General features: G+C 36.0%; 1 protein-coding gene across 1 annotated transcript in view; it reads right to left on the reverse strand.

Moving 5' to 3' along the window:
* Positions 1–12,985, reverse strand: part of LOC120879869 (C4b-binding protein alpha chain-like) — a 97,797-nt gene extending 84,812 nt beyond the window's left edge. The window contains exons 1-5 of the mRNA XM_040262854.1: positions 12,844–12,985; positions 11,486–11,662; positions 10,333–10,432; positions 2,875–2,960; positions 2,513–2,707 (exon numbers count right to left, since the gene is read on the reverse strand). Coding sequence (XP_040118788.1) covers positions 2,513–2,707; positions 2,875–2,960; positions 10,333–10,432; positions 11,486–11,662; positions 12,844–12,985 — 700 coding nt within the window. The remainder of the gene's footprint in view (positions 1–2,512; positions 2,708–2,874; positions 2,961–10,332; positions 10,433–11,485; positions 11,663–12,843) is intronic.
* Positions 12,986–15,572: the final 2,587 nt, after the last annotated feature.

The following is a 15,572-nucleotide window of genomic DNA, read 5'->3' on the forward strand; positions in this document are numbered from 1 at the left end:
CCTACATCAAGTACATACAAAGAAAATATTTCAAAGTTTTATGTATGTGCTTTTAATTCCTAGGAATCTCAGCAAAATGAGGTCCTGTCATATTAGTCAATGTGGATAAGGTCCTAATATTTCTCATCAAAGAAAAAAGTATTCGAAAAACCCATTTCATCATTACAAAGAATAGATTGGTGGTTGCCAGAGGTGGGAATGTGCAATGGGCAAAATGAGTGATGTGGGTCAAAAGGTACAAACTTCCAGATGTAAATGAGTCATGGGGATGTGATGTACAGCCTGGTGCCTATAGTTAATAACACTGCAATATATATTTGAGAATTGCAAAGAGAGTAGAATCTTAACAGTATCATCACAAGAGAAATTATTTTGTAACTAGTTATGGTGAAAGATGTCAACTAGACTTATTATGATCAGTTCCACTGTATATACACAAATATCATATTACTATGATGTACATCTGAAATTAATATTATCTGTCAATTATATCTCAAAAACCCTTAATCAATATCTAAAACCCAAAGTCCAAATTCTAAAGTCCAAAATCTTCCTCTTCTAATGGTTTAGGCTCCTGAATGATTTCGGTGGTGGGTCAGTGGCCAATTGGGAAAGGCTACCCACTCCAGTATTCTGGATGGAGGATTCCATGGACTATACAGTTCATGGGGTTGCAAAGAGTCAGACACGACTGAGCAGCTTTCACTTTCACGTTCAGTGGCCAATAGTACTGATGTGATGGTTGTGATGTAGAGGCAACCAGGGCATCCCAGATCACAAGCACAGAAGGAACCCCACCTCCCTCGCCACTCTACAGCCGTAGGTCATCAAGTCCTGTCAGTCCTGCCACTTTTAATTCCTTCAGGATTTCTCAACTTCTCTTCAGGCCAACTGCCATTGCCTCAGCTGAAACCAGCCTCACTGCTTGGCTGGATAGCTGCAGTAGCTGTCTATGGGTTAAGTTCTGTCCTATTTCAAACTGTTGCTCACTCTACAGCCAGACTTTTTCTAAAATGCAGCATATTTACTCCCCTGGTTAAAGCCTTTCAATGTCTGCCCTTCACATTTGTTCTGAGCTCCTGAAGACACACAAGGTCCTTCATAACCTAGCCCTGCAACCTTTCCAGCCTCAGGTCCTGTCAATTCCAGCTCCTGCAGTGAGACTGTAGGCATTTTGAACTCTTCACGATTATCTCTCTAGCCCCAGTGTTGTACTAAATCAAAACAGTAAATGACACTGTGTTGTTAAAGTCCGTTAATTGCCACAATTAGAGGTGTTTTATACCAGTAAGATAAGTCATTCCTGATCCTGGCATGGCTTTTAAAAATGAAAGGTAAAATATCTTCTATGCTTATCTTTTACTTTTGATCTGCTAATGTTGGTATGACTTTGTGTGCCCTGTATATATATGTGGTTAACATTACAAGTGTGGTGTCCACCCATATTTCTAGTTGTTCCAGGGAAACAGAAGACTACATTTCCTATTTCATTTATACTAGGCAGAAACAAGGGACTAGTTTGGCCAAAATTTTTAATGAAAAGCAAGATATATCACTTCCAAGTCAAAGAACATATGAGCCCAGGACTGTCTACTTGTTCACATCCCCTGATGAACTGATTTTGGAAGTTTTGTGGTTTTTCTTAACTTATTTGTTGGTATATAATTGCTTTACAATGTTGTGCTATTTTCTGCAGCAAAAAAAAAAAGAGGAACAAAATTGGGTCATTTGTAGTGCTGTGGATGAACCTAAAGTCTGTCATACAGAGTGAAATAAGTTAGAAAGAGAAAAACAAATATCGTATATTAATGCATATGTATAGAATCAAGAAAGATGGTACAGATGAGCCTGTTTGCAGAACAGGAATAGAGATGCAGATGTATAGAACAGACGTGATTTTGGATGTTTTGTAAGGGAGTTGTCAGAAGATATAAACAATCTGGATTACCATGTAAATGACTGCCCCCTAGAGGATTTCCCAGGTGAGCTGTGCACTAACAAGGAGCCTAAAAAAAATAAAAATGTATATATATGTGTACATTTACATTGGAGAAGGAAATGGCAACCCACTCCAGTACTCTTGCCTGGAAAATCCCATGGACGGAGGAGCCTAGTAGGCTACAGTCCATGGGGCCACAAAGAGTCAGATACCACTGAGGGACTTCACTTTCACTTTCATACATTTACATGTTGGTGATGGACAAGGAGGCCTGGTGTGCTGCAGTCCATGGAGTTGCAAAGAGACAGACATGACTGAGGATTGAACTAACTGACTGATAAATGTATGTATATATATAGACACACACACAAACAAAAACCAAACAAAGAACAAAGTTTTTACTGTTAAAAAATCTGGGGATTTTGGTATTGATTATTATTGCAGTATAGCCTATGCTTTCTGACTAATAATAGCATATGAGTAGCTGAACAAGTGAATGAATTCAACTTTGCCTTGATTAGTTTGTCTTTGAATCATTCCATTTCTCTTAATACATTCAGCATTGTCACTTACTTTTACAAGTAGGAGGGCTTGGATGCCAGACACCTATTGTTTTATTTTCCACTGTGCAAGAAATGGAGGCTTTGCCTAACATTGAGAAGTCAGGATCACAGCTGTAGGTGACAGAAGAGCCATATGTGTAGAAATCTTCATCTCCACCATTGTGCCTCCCATTGCTGATGGTTGGAGGAGGCTTACACTTGACAACTGAGATGAATGAAGAGGAAGAAATAATGAGGGAAGGCATACTTACAAATCTAACACTCGTGATGCAAATTCTAATGGAGTGTACAATAAGCAACAAAGAGGCACAGGTGTTTTACTACCTAACATGGTTTAGGTTTATAGTCAAGTCATAAGGAGTCTTTACTTACTTATACATTGAGGGAGAGGATCACTCCAGTCAACTCCTTTATCTTGGATCTCACAATGACTAGTAGCTGAGCCAACTAAGATATACCTGAATAAGACAGGCCAGAGATTTTAGTGGAATTTGTCTTATTCTAAATGTAAATTGCCAGTTAATAAGGTCTGGATGAAAAGAAATTTTATTCAACATTTAAAAATGAAAAAATAATGATCTCATGATTACTAATTACCATTTAGGCCAATGTGGAGTTAAATTTCATCATATCAAGGAGAAAGCCTTATTTTTCCATTTTTCTTTTATTTACTCATTTTTTAAATCATATTATTAAGCTTTTTCTACAGGGCATATATTCATCACTAATAAAAAAAATAAATGTCAAGTTTTGCATTCAGAATCTTAGAACTCCACTTAAACTCTTTATCTAACAAGCTACAAATAAAGCAGTACAAAAGAGTAAAAATATACTTGAGTTTCCTATATAGTTTCATTTGAATGGAAGATCCAGATAAATTGCTGATTAACAAAACAATTTTGATCTCTAATTTGAGTCATTCTTCTGGCACTAGAATTTGGCTTACTCTCATAAACCACTAACTTCCTGATTATCATCTTGTTATTCTTGCCCTTGAAACAAGTCTCAGTAATTCTTCCAGAGTTTGTTACTTAAAAAAAAAAAAAATTATATATCAATACATCCTGAATATCAATAAAAAGTTCCTGAATAAAATAAACAAAATTTAAAAACACTTCAAAAGAGAAACATACCATAATCAAATATGTTTATACAAAAAATAAAAGGCATCTTCAAAATTAGGAAACTTATCAATATACAATATATTGTTATGAACTGAATATATGTATCCTCCCAAAATTCATATATTGACACTCTTATCCCCATTATGGCTGTATCTGGAGTAAGGAAATAATTAAGGCTAAATTAAGTGATAAGGGTGGGGCCCTGATTCACTAAGATTAAAGTTCTTATAAAAAGAAACATCACAGAGCTCACAGAGCTCTCTCTCTCTGAACCTCTCTCTCAATCTCTTTCTCTTTCCACGTGCATGTGCAGAGGGAAGGCCGTGTAACTGAATGCTGTCCGACCGAAATCTAGGACTTCCAGGCTTCAGAACTGTAAAAATAAATTTCTGTTGCTGTGACAGCCTAATCAGATTAATATATACATGATGTAATCAATCTAAGAAGAAAATGACATTTGAAAAAAATCAAGCATTCTTAACAAAAATGTCCAATATAATGGGAAACAGTGGAGACAGAGCCCTACCAAACTTAGGGGGGAAATACTAGAGTTGTTTTTGCTAAAGTCAAGAAGAAGAAATCAAAGGCCAGTATTAGTATTTTATTTGAGATAAAATTGCGAGCATAATTATGAGAAAAAGGATGCTGAGTCTAAGAGCAAACTGTAGTAGCTAACCCTGATCCACTGACTGCCAACTTCTGTGTTCAGCTCCAGTCTATCCATAAGAAAAACATCAGACTAATTCCAACACGCAGGCATCCTCAAAGTACCAGTAGTCCTGAAAACTGACAAGGTCACCCAAAACAACGAAACACTCGGAACTTGTCACAGCCAAGAGTCTAAGGGAATGTGACAATTAAAAGTAACATGTTATCCTGGATAGAATCCTGAAACTTAAAAGGGGTACTAATAGGTAAAAACTAATGAAATCTGAATAAAGGCCAGACTTCAGCTAATGATTCTGTCTCAATACTGCTTCAAGAGTTGTAATAAGGGTGTCACACTCATGTTAAATGTTAACACTAGAGGAAACTTGGTATAGGGCATATGGGAGGTAGCTGCACTATCCTCATAATTTTTCTGTAAATCTAAAACAGCTCAAAAATATATATATGGTTTAAAAATGGTAAAAAAAAAAAAAAACATTAGAAAGGAAAAATAATAGTATCATTATTTTCAGATGACATAATTGCTTACCAGGAAATTCCAAGAGAATACAATTGAAATGCTATTAAAAGTAAGGAGTGAATTCAGTATATTAGATGAGATACAAAATTAATATATAGAAATCCATAGTTTCCATATATAGAGATAAAAGATCTTTGAAGATATAATGGAATAAAACAAACCATTCCAAATATCAAAAATAAAACATGAAATCAAAGAATAAACATAATAAAATCTAAATGAGGGAAATCTTTAAAACAATCCTGAAACACACACACACAAGACGAGGACAAATGGAAAGACACAACAGATTCTGGGCTAGGAAGGCTCAACATCATATAATGTCTGTGCACCTAAAGTTAGTTTAAAAAAAATCAATGTAATTTATTAGAAATTTAAAATCGACTAATTTTAAAGTTCATACAGAAATACAAATAAGCAAACACAGTCAGAAAAACCCTGGAAAAGCACAGGAGTAAGGGAGATACTTCAAGGCAATGTTATACAATATGAAAACTCAATAATTAAGACATGGAGGAACTGGTTGTGTGAATATATAGAAAAATTAAAAGCATTCAGTTTAAGTCCAAAAATAGGCTATATTCATATGGAAATTAAATATAGTTTTTAAAAGTTATCACAAATTACTGAATTAATCATGGACTTTAATAATGGTGGCAAGACAATATGAAATCCATCTAGGGAAAGATAAAATTGGCTAGTGCCTCTGAACTCTCTGAATGAAATAACATTAAACCATAAACGTAGTTGAATAGTTGTGAGTAATTACGATCTTTAAGCAAGGAAGGCCTTTTGACTATAACTCAAATCCAAAAGCCTTTAAAAAAAAAAAAAGATTGATAAGGTCAACATATATGGCACAAACATTTTGCTTGGCAAGAAAGAAATACTATAAGCCAAGTCAAAGGAAAGATGACACAGTGAGAAAAAATACTGTGATTCATTGACATTTAAAAAGAAAATATATATATATCTTTTTGTTATTGTTCAGTAGCCAAGTTGTGTCCAACTCTTCACAACTTCATGGACTGTAGTACACCAGGTTTCCCTGTCCCTCCCCATCTCCCAGAGTTTGCCCAAGTTCATATCCATTGAATTGGTGATGCCATCCAACCATCTCATCCTTTGTCACCCTCTTTTCCTTCTGCTCTCATTCTTTCCCAGCATCAGGGTCTTTTCCAATGTGTCATTCGTTCTCATCACATGGTCAAAGTACTGGAGCTTCAGCTTCAGCATCAGCTGAACATCTTTTAGATATATGAAATATGCTCAACATCACTTGTAAATAGAAAGATGCACATTAAGACTACAGGGAAGCCATTCAACAGGAGCAGAATATACATTTTTCCCAAGCACCCAAAGAAATTCACCAGGAAAAATTATATCCTGGACCATGAAATAAATCTCAGCAGACATATAGAAATTTAAATCATGCAATGTATATTTTCTGACTGTACTGAAATTAAACTAGAGACAAATAACAGAAAGACAAGAGAAAAATCTCAAAACAATTGAAAATTAAATAGCACAGTTCTAAATAATCCATGGTCAAAGGGAAGTCTCAAAGGAAATTAAATACACAGAATAAAAATGAAACTATGACATAAGAGAATGTGTAGAACACAGATAAATCAGTGCTGAAATGGAAATTCATAGCAATAAATGCTTACATAGGAAAATAGAAAAGTTCTCAAATCAGGAATCGAAATTCCTACTTCAAGAAACATGACAAAAGAAGAAGCCATAAACCCAAGGAGGAAAAAGGAAACAAAAGCAGAAATCAGTAAATTTAAAACAGGAAAACAATCAGAAAATAATTAAACAAAAAGCTGACTCTAAAAAAAAAAAAATGATAAAATTGGTAAATCTCTCATAAGATTGATAAAGGTAGAAGACAGAAGTCAGCAATATCATGAATATCGTGAAATGAAACAGAGAATTTCACTACAGACCCTGCAGCCACTGAAGGAAGAATAAAGGAATGAACAATTCTATTATCATAAATTCAAGATCTTAAAAGAAAAAGAATGATTCTTTGAAAAGTACAAAATGCAACAAAGTCAAAGTAAACAATTTGAGTGATCCTAGAACTATTAAAGAAATTGACTTCATAATTAAGAGTACAGAAAAAGAAATGTCTAGGCCCAGATGGTTTATAGGAGAATTCTATCAGATATTTTTAAAAAATTATTTTCCACAATCTCTTCTGGAAAACTGAGGAGAAAGGAACACTTCTTAACTCAGTTTATAATGCTTATCATTACTCATATATCAAATTCAGACATAGTACAAAAAAAAAAGAAAAATACAGACCAATTTATTTCTCTTAAAAGTATCCACAAAAATCCTCAGCAAAATATTAGAAAATCAACCCAAGAATTTGTAAAAACAATGATGCATCATATCCAAATGAAACTTATTTGAGGTAAAGAGTTTTAAAACTTGAAAACTAGTCAATGTAGTCCATCATACCAACAGGATTTAAAAAAAAAAAAAAAGAAGAAAGAAAAATTATGTGATTGTATGCACAGTGATGAATAAAAACATTTTTAAAACTCCAGAATCTTTCATGATAAAATCTCTCAGTAAACTAAGAATAGAGGAGCGCTTCTCGAATGTACTAACATACTTAGTGGTGGAAGAAGGAAGCTTTTCTCCAAGATTGGGACTGAGGCAAGGGTGTCCACAGTCACCACGGTTGTTCAACATAGAATTAGAAGTTCTAGCTAGCACAATAAGGAAAGAAAAAGAAATAAAAGACATAACACATTGTGAATGCAGGAAAAAAAAAAAGTTTCTATTTGTAGATGACATTAATGTTTAAGTAGAAAATCACAAGCAACCTATAAAAACAAAACAAAAATCTTTCAGAACTAGTTTAGTGGGTTCAGTAAGACAGCAGGACAAAAATCAACACACAGGATCAATCATATTCTATATACCAAGAAGAGAGATAAGAAAATCAAACTTTAAGAAAAAATGCCATTTACCATTGCTCCAAAGAAAATGATACAAATATAGATATAAGTATAATAAAATATGTATATAAAACATGCACTAAAAGTTACAAAATTTTGAAAAAAATTTTAAAAGACTTAAGTAAATGGAAAAGAGTATTGTGTTCATGAATTGGGAGACTAGACATTTTAAAGATGTCAATTCTATACAGAATGCAAATCTTATCAAAATTCTAGCAAAGTTTGTTGTGTACATAGAGAAGTTTATTCTAAAAGCTATGTGGAAATACATAGAGCCTAGAATGCCTAAAACAATTTTGGAAAACCTAAAGGGGGTGAAAGGAATTTCTCTACCCAAAGTTGACTTCCTATGCAGCTATAGTAATTAAGACAGTGTGGTGTTGGCAGAAAAACAGACCCAGTGGAACAAAATGCAAACACAGAAATAGACCCACACAAGCACACAGTATCAAAGACTAAGTGATAAATTCTTAGACTTAACACCAATAAAATGATGCCTAAAAAAAAATTGAAAAGTTGCACCTCACCAAAATTAAAAACCTTAACTCTGTGAAAGATCTGTGAAAAGGATGAAAAATCAAGCTACAAACTAGAGGAAAACATTAGCAAATCATATATCCAACAAAGGACTAGTATACAGAATATATTTTTTAAAAAATCTCAAAACTCAACAATAAAAAGCTAAATAATCCAGTTAGAAAATGGGCAAAAGATATGAACAGAGATAGAAAGGGACAACAGAGAATCAGATGGTTGGATGGCATCACTGACTCAATGGACATAAGTTTAAGCAAACTCCCACAGATGGTGAAGGACAGGGAAGCCTGGTGTGCTGCAGTCCATGGGGTCGCAAAGAGTCAAACACAACTGAATGACTGAACAACAATCATAGAGGAGGATACAAATGGCAAATAAGCACATAAAAAGAAGTTTAGCATCCATGTTTATGACAGAAATACAAATTAAAACCACAGTGAGATATCAGCACACCTATCAAAGTGGCTAAAATAATTGGAAACATCAAATGCTGATGTGGATGGTACGGATTAGTCTGACATTGCTGATGGGAACATAAAATGGTTTGACCTCTCTGGAAAACAGGCAATTTCCTTTAAAAATTAAATGTGTGACTATTATATAACCCACCTACGTATCTATCCCAGAAAAAAATGAAGACTTAAGTTCACATATAGACACCCACAAAACCTGTATGCAAATGTTTTCAACAAGTGAATGGCTAAACAAATTTCATACCATGGAATATGGTCTCAGCAATAGTCTCACACACAGAGAGAGAGAAATGAAATCTGAATAAGGTTAATGAATTATATCAGTGTCAATTTCTTGATTGTGATACTGTACTACAGTCATGGAAGACAGTACCACTGGGACAAACTGGAACAATAATGTATAGAATCTCTCTTTACTGTTTCTTGTGACTGCATATCAACCTACACATCTCAAATTAATAAGTTTTTAAAAACTACAAGGAAGTTTTATTTTCTCATCTAAATGGGCAATCCTCAATTGAAGAGATGGTGGGAAAATAGATGTTTGTTTGCGTTACAAAATTGTACAAAGTCTGTAAAGAGAAATTTAGCAATATTTATCAATATTTTAAAGTATTGTCTCTGTGATCCAGTAATCTTACTTCTGGGAATTTTTCCTACAGACATAACTGCGTGCATGCAAAATATTATGTACAGAAAATTATGCATCAGGGCATTGTAAGTAATAACACAAGAATAGAAACTCACAAATTCTATCAATAAGAACCATTAAACAAACTATGATAAGCTATGATTCATCCACTGAAAACCTATACAGCTGTAAACATATAGGCACAGAATGAGGAAACAGCACATGAATATCAAAGATCTCCAGTACATATGTATCTTAGTCCAAGGTGCTATAATGGAATACCATAGATTAATGGTTTAAACAACAGAAATTTATTTCTCACAGTTCTGGAAGCTGGAGATCAGGACACCAGCATGACCATGTTCCAGCAAGAACCCTCCTCCTGGATTGTAAGTGGCAGTCATCTTGCTGTGTCCTCACGTGGTGCAGACAAACAGAAAGGAAACTAGCTCTGTGTTTCATCTTATAGTGGCCCTAATCCCGTCATGTGGGCTCCACTCTTATGACTTAATTAACTTCCAAAGGCCTTATCTCCAAATACTATCACACTGAAAATCAGGGTTCAACATACAAATTTGGGAAGAATACAAACGTTCAACCCATGGCAATATTGTTAAGTGAACAAAATAAAAGCAAGGTTCAAACTAACATGGGTAGTCAGCTGTCTTCTGTGTGATAAAGTACTCATCTGTATTTACATACATAAAAACTAAGAAGATAAATCAGAAACTAAAGTCACTGCCTGTCAGAGGGCAGAGAGGAATGAGATGGACAGGAAGTAAGAATTCTGATGATACCTTTTTATATCATTTTATTTTTGAAATATGTGAATGCATTACCTACATATAAAAAATTAACTGCAAGGAAAAGTATTGCTTCTGGATTGCCTTATACTTACCCCTCTGAGCAGCTGAATTCTACAGTTGAACCAAAAAGAAAATCTGTCTTAACTTCCACTTTCCCATTGGGTAAGTCTCCTAGGTTTCTGCATTGCTTCTCTAGGAAGAAAATGAAATTAATGACTGATTACAATTACTGAACGGCAGTAATTGAGAGGGAAAGTCTGATTGATCAGCTTTAACTGCTACTTCCATATAAACACAGAAAATTTTTTCAAAACTTCTTTTTTAATAATTTTTAATATAAATGTATTTATTTTAATTGGAGGCTAATTACTTTACAACATTGTGGGGTTTGCCATACATCACCCTGACTTACTGAACTTCATATTTTGAGGAAAAATAAAAGTAAACATTTATCCCATTTTTTGAATATTTTAAAAATTTTAAAAAGAAGAAAAAATATGCTTATTATTTGGTGGCTCAGTTAGATCATTGTGATAATAAAGGATGGACAAGTTATGTAAAGTATGTTCTAAAAATATCTGTCCTTGGTCACAGGGAAACAAAAGGGAAAAGATTCTTTATTTTTACTGTTAGCAAAATATCTGTGTATATTCCCAACTGACTGGCTCCAAATACTGGCTTCAATTACTATAGGTGATGTTAATTTTGAAGACTACTTTCATCAAAGTAGTCTTTGAATTAAAGAATTTATTAAGTTCCTAAGAGAACTTCCCCCCCCCCAAAAAAAAAAAAAAACCACAAAAGTACGGTGGATATACGGCTTGGACTATAAAGAAAGCTGAGCGCCAAAGAATTGATGCTTTGGAACTGTGGTGTTGGAGAAGACTCTTGAGAGTCCCTTGGACTGCAAGAAGATCCAACCAGTCCATCCTAAAGGAAATCAGTCCTGAATATTCATTGGAAAGACTAAAGCTGAAAATCCAGTACTTTGGCCACCTGATGGAGGAACTGACTCATTAGAAAAGACCTGATGCTGGGAAAGGTTGAAGGCAGGAGGAGAAGGGGACGACAGAGAACTAGATGATTGGATGGCATCACCGACTGGATGGACATGAGTTTGAGCAAGCTCCGAGCATTGGTGATGGACAGGGAAGCCTGGGGTTCTGCAGTCCATGGGGTCGCAAAGAGTCAGACACGATTGAGCGACTGAACTGACAGGTGAGAAAAATAAACTTTGATACCTACTAGCACAAAAAACACGATAGTCCCATGAGCCTCTATCATTACAAGTAACTGAACTTGAACTGATTCTGCTATAACCAGGAAGGCAGGTGTACTTCAGTGTAGTTCCAGTTTTGAAGTCTTTGTTACTCAACTTGTTTGGAGAAGCAAACTGTAAATTAGGTGGAGGACCACAGTCTCCTGGATACCAAAATGACAAGGAGAATCAAGTTATAGGTTAGGACACAGCACCTCAATCATTCAGCAATAGGACTTTTAGAGCGGAGATCATGCTCCTCTTTATCATGCCTCCTTCTACTCTGCGGTTCAGTGAAAACACGGTAAACAATCCATAATGCATGTTTGTTGTTTGATAGCAATGAAAATAATCATGGAAAAAGGCACAAAAATTCATCCTTCCTCTCCCATATATGTGATAATTTGTCAGAAAATGGATGAACAGACAGGAATGTCATCATTCTGTTAGATTCCCCAATCTACATATTCAGAACACTGGCATTTACACCTTGCCATGTAATCCTATCTTCTTGCCTGAGAAATAATATATATTTTAGCAATAATAGCAATATATAAGATTAGTTGGCTCAGAAGTCAAAAATGAGGAGACACTTCCTTATGTCCTTTTGGACCTTTGGGATTTTGGGGGTTTTTTTTCTTTTTTTCCCTCTACTAATTCTTTTTTAAACTTGTTTTTTAATTGGAGGAAAATTGTCCATGGTGTTGTGTTGGTTTCTGCCATACAACAATGCGGTCAGCCATAGTTATATATGTATCCCTTCCCCCCATCCCACCCTTCAGGGTCATCACAGAATGCCAGGCTTGGCTCCCTGGGTTATGTAGCAACTTCTCACCAGCTATCTATTTTACACATGATTTTAAATAGACTATGTATCTGAAAATAAAATGTTTTTCAAAAAGCATCACAAGGTAGAGATTCATTAAATCCTTAAAAAGTAAAGCCTTAATTCTACCTCCCTTGGAATAATTAAATAAAGGGATGGGAGTCCCAGCATAATTACACCCAATTCACTACTTTCTAAAGAACCACACAGGCAAGGAAAACTCTTCATGGTCAGGTGGCAGATAATATGTGTTTATTCCAAGTCATGATTTGCTTTGTGGTTAGATCTTTTGAAGGGTCCCTGGAGAGAAAGCTCTAAAAAGGAGTATTAAAAGTGACCATAATAAACCTTTAGTGCTGGGGGAAGGCAGTGGGTTATAATAAATTTCCCTAAATTTCAAGTGGTCAAATACACTCCACAGTGTTAAGGATGGGTATCTTTTAGACAACTCTTACAATAGGATGTGCTGATGAACTCAGTTGTATAGTGACAATCTGACCTCATTTTCCCATTACTCACCAAAAACAGAAGCCAACAGACCAGCGACCAAGGTCATTTGTAACAGAGTTGGATCAGAGACTTTCCACAGCCCAGAGAAGGGTCTGGCTGCCATTTTCCTTTTTGTGTCAAGGACCCCATGTGGAACTCTTAGAGGATGCATGATCTGATGTTTCCTCAATATCTCTCTGTTGGAAGAACTCATCTTAATAAATAGTTATTGAATTTGTCCTTGTAAAGGGCTACAGAAAACTTCATGGGAACCATCCCTTCAAGGAGATTACAATTGAGTGCAGAAGATAAAACATTAAGCACAAATATTTGCAATAAAAGATAGCATATATCTGTTTCAGGAGCATCCTCAGGAAGATAGCTAATTCCAGGTAAAGAAATGGAAGTGGGCTTTATGGACACGCCTGCATCTGAGGTGGCAGACACTGCTATGAAATTGGAGCATTGGATGCAAGACATTTTATGTCAAAAAATGAAGATATAGAAAAACATAACAGTGAGGTATATAAGATAAAGATTATTTCTGGGCAACAGTAATTAGTGCTTCCATTTTTTTGGCAGGGAAGGAATGTGTGATAGAGACAAAATGGTGAAAGATCGGACTGATTAGAACTGGGATTTATTGAGTTTTCAGTGCCAAGGTTAGGAGTTTGGATAGGTAATGGACAGCCATTGATTTTTTTAAGGGACGTGATTACTGTGCTTTGGGGATCACTATGACAGCTGAGAACAAGAGAGATTGAAAGAGGCAGAGAGAGGAGACAGGGAGATTAAGAAAATTATTGCAGTTGGCCAGATAAACCAATGGAGATGCTCTGAACAAGGAAATGGCACAGGAATTCGGGAAGTGGCAGCAAATGAAAGAAAAGTGAGAAATGACGAGACAGAGGAAAGGAGTCACACCTACTGATCTATCTACTATTTACCAACTTAGATATCTATTTATAGCTATGTACGTTTCTTATGGCAGCTATCAACAAGAACAGTAATCCTTTGGGTCAATTCATACTTTTCAAAGCATCGGTTTTGCCACCAAAAAGAAAGGAAAGAGAGAGAGGGGGAAAGAGAGGAGAGGGGGAGAAAGGAAGGAAGGAGGAAAGGGGAGAGGCATTCCTGGTGTTTTTTTTGGTTCTGGTCATTCATTAATCAGAGACCTCGTTAATGGCTGGCCCTATTGGGCCATTTTTACCCCTTAATTGGGGGATAAAACCTCACGTACCTTAGTTTACTTAAGAAATAGTCTTTATATCTAAAGTGATATATAAAATTGTTGTTGTTTAATCACTAAGTCACGTCCAACTCTTTGCAATCACAAGGACTGTAGCCCGCCAGTCTCCTCTGTCAGTGGCATTTCCCAGGCAAGAATACTGGCGTGGGTTACCATTTCCTTCTCTAGAGGGTCTTCCCCACCCAGGGACTGAACCTGCGTCTCCTGCTTGTTTATCACTCTTTACCCCTGAGTCACCTGGGAAGCCTGATATATGAAATTAACTTTTAGTAAAATACAAAATTTCACTTTTTACTCTAAAAATTGACATAGATTGAGATGGTTTCATATTACCATTAACCCTTAATTATCTGTCAGCAGATGCCCACTTAAGTCAAAGCAGTTTTCTCTTTTTCCCAAAGCTGTCACTGTGCTCCTTGCTGGCGGGGGGAGCTTATGGTACCTCTCACATTGTACGCAGCAGCTTAACTCTCTTTTTTTCCAAATGTATACACAGTTTGTTATGTGATAAAGGTAGCATTTCAACTAAGGGTAGAAAGATGAATTTTTACAATGAATAGTGTTGACCTAATTGGGGGAAAGAGCTGGATTTCTACCTCATAGTGTTTCAAATAAATTCCAAATGGAATTATATGCACATGAAAAATGAAACTATCTGAGATGTTGTTCATAAGAAATCTTTGCCCAGTCTTTCAAAAATATACTAGAAGAAGAAAAATGTCATGCGATCCTGAATCCATAAAAGAAAAGATTGCTGCTACATGATTTCCTTCCTCCTTTGAATATTTTGTTTAGTTGTATTTTGTATGCAATAAACCTATGTTCGAATGTGCAATCTGGTGGTTTAATCCTTGTGGCACCTGTGAAGCCACTGCTCCAGTGAAGACAGTTCACCTTCATCAACCACAGTCTTCCCCTCGTCATCCAGCCCTCCAGCCTCTTCCAGTTCCCTCCACACCCTTCCCCAGCAACCTCTGGCCTGCTGTCTGTCACTGAAGGATAGTTTGCATTTTCTAGAAAGCTGTGTGACCAGAAACATACAGGTATACTCTTGTCTGGTTTCTCACTCTCTTAGAATTATTATGAGATATATCCACATTGTTGTGTGTATTCGCGCTATATTGGTTGCTTCCTTTGTATTCCTGAATAATACTATACAACTGCCTCAGTATGTGCTTATCCATTCATCCATATATAGGCATTTGGGTATTTTTCTATGTGGGGTTGAAACTAGAGCTACTGTGCGCAGGATGTGCAAGTCATTGTGAGGACAGGTGTTTGCAGTTCTTCTAGAGGATGCCTAGGAATGGAATGGCTAGGTCATGCGGTAAGTTGTTTGACTGCTGCAGGGAACTGCCCAAGTGTTCTCCATGATGGCTGCACCATGTCACATTCCCACCAGCAGCTTGAGGGATTCCAATTGCTCTGCATCCTCACCAAGACCTGTCACTGTTGGTCTATCTGATGACAGTCATCCTCACGGATGTGCAGTGGGATCTCACTGTGGTTT

Source organism: Oryx dammah, unplaced genomic scaffold (assembly GCF_014754425.2).
Source record: "Oryx dammah isolate SB20612 unplaced genomic scaffold, SCBI_Odam_1.1 HiC_scaffold_21, whole genome shotgun sequence".
Lineage (NCBI taxonomy): Eukaryota > Metazoa > Chordata > Mammalia > Artiodactyla > Bovidae > Oryx > Oryx dammah.